Source organism: Pteropus alecto, unplaced genomic scaffold (genome assembly GCF_000325575.1).
Source record: "Pteropus alecto unplaced genomic scaffold, ASM32557v1 scaffold137, whole genome shotgun sequence".
NCBI lineage: Eukaryota > Metazoa > Chordata > Mammalia > Chiroptera > Pteropodidae > Pteropus > Pteropus alecto.
The window spans coordinates 4,266,458-4,266,703 of NW_006440135.1; the positions used below are offsets into that span (position 1 = coordinate 4,266,458).

A 246-nucleotide genomic window follows, 5' to 3' on the forward strand; every position below is an offset into this window, starting at 1 on the left:
GGACACTCACGTTGGGCGTGAAGAGGAAGACGATACCGTTGGCGGCTCCCTTCAGCGTCAGGCCTCGGATGAGGAAGATGGTCAGAACGACATAGGGCAGTGTCGAGGTGATGTACACGGCCTGGGGACACGGCCGGTGTGGGACGAGGGGGAGACAGGGCTGGTCAGGCAGGACCCCCGGCTGCTCCCACCCAGGTAGCCGGCGCGCGTGAGCACCTTCGGGCCGGCGCCCAGTCCCGGGGGCCA

At 67.9% G+C, this 246-nt stretch overlaps 1 protein-coding gene across 1 annotated transcript in view; it reads right to left on the bottom strand.

Moving 5' to 3' along the window:
* The window catches only part of SLC6A19 (solute carrier family 6 member 19), an 11,378-nt gene that overhangs the window by 5,661 nt on the left and 5,471 nt on the right, over positions 1 to 246 (bottom strand). Inside the window, exon 5 of the mRNA XM_006917149.1 lies at positions 11 to 121. Within this exon, the coding sequence (XP_006917211.1) occupies positions 11 to 121 (111 nt within the window). The remainder of the gene's footprint in view (positions 1 to 10; positions 122 to 246) is intronic.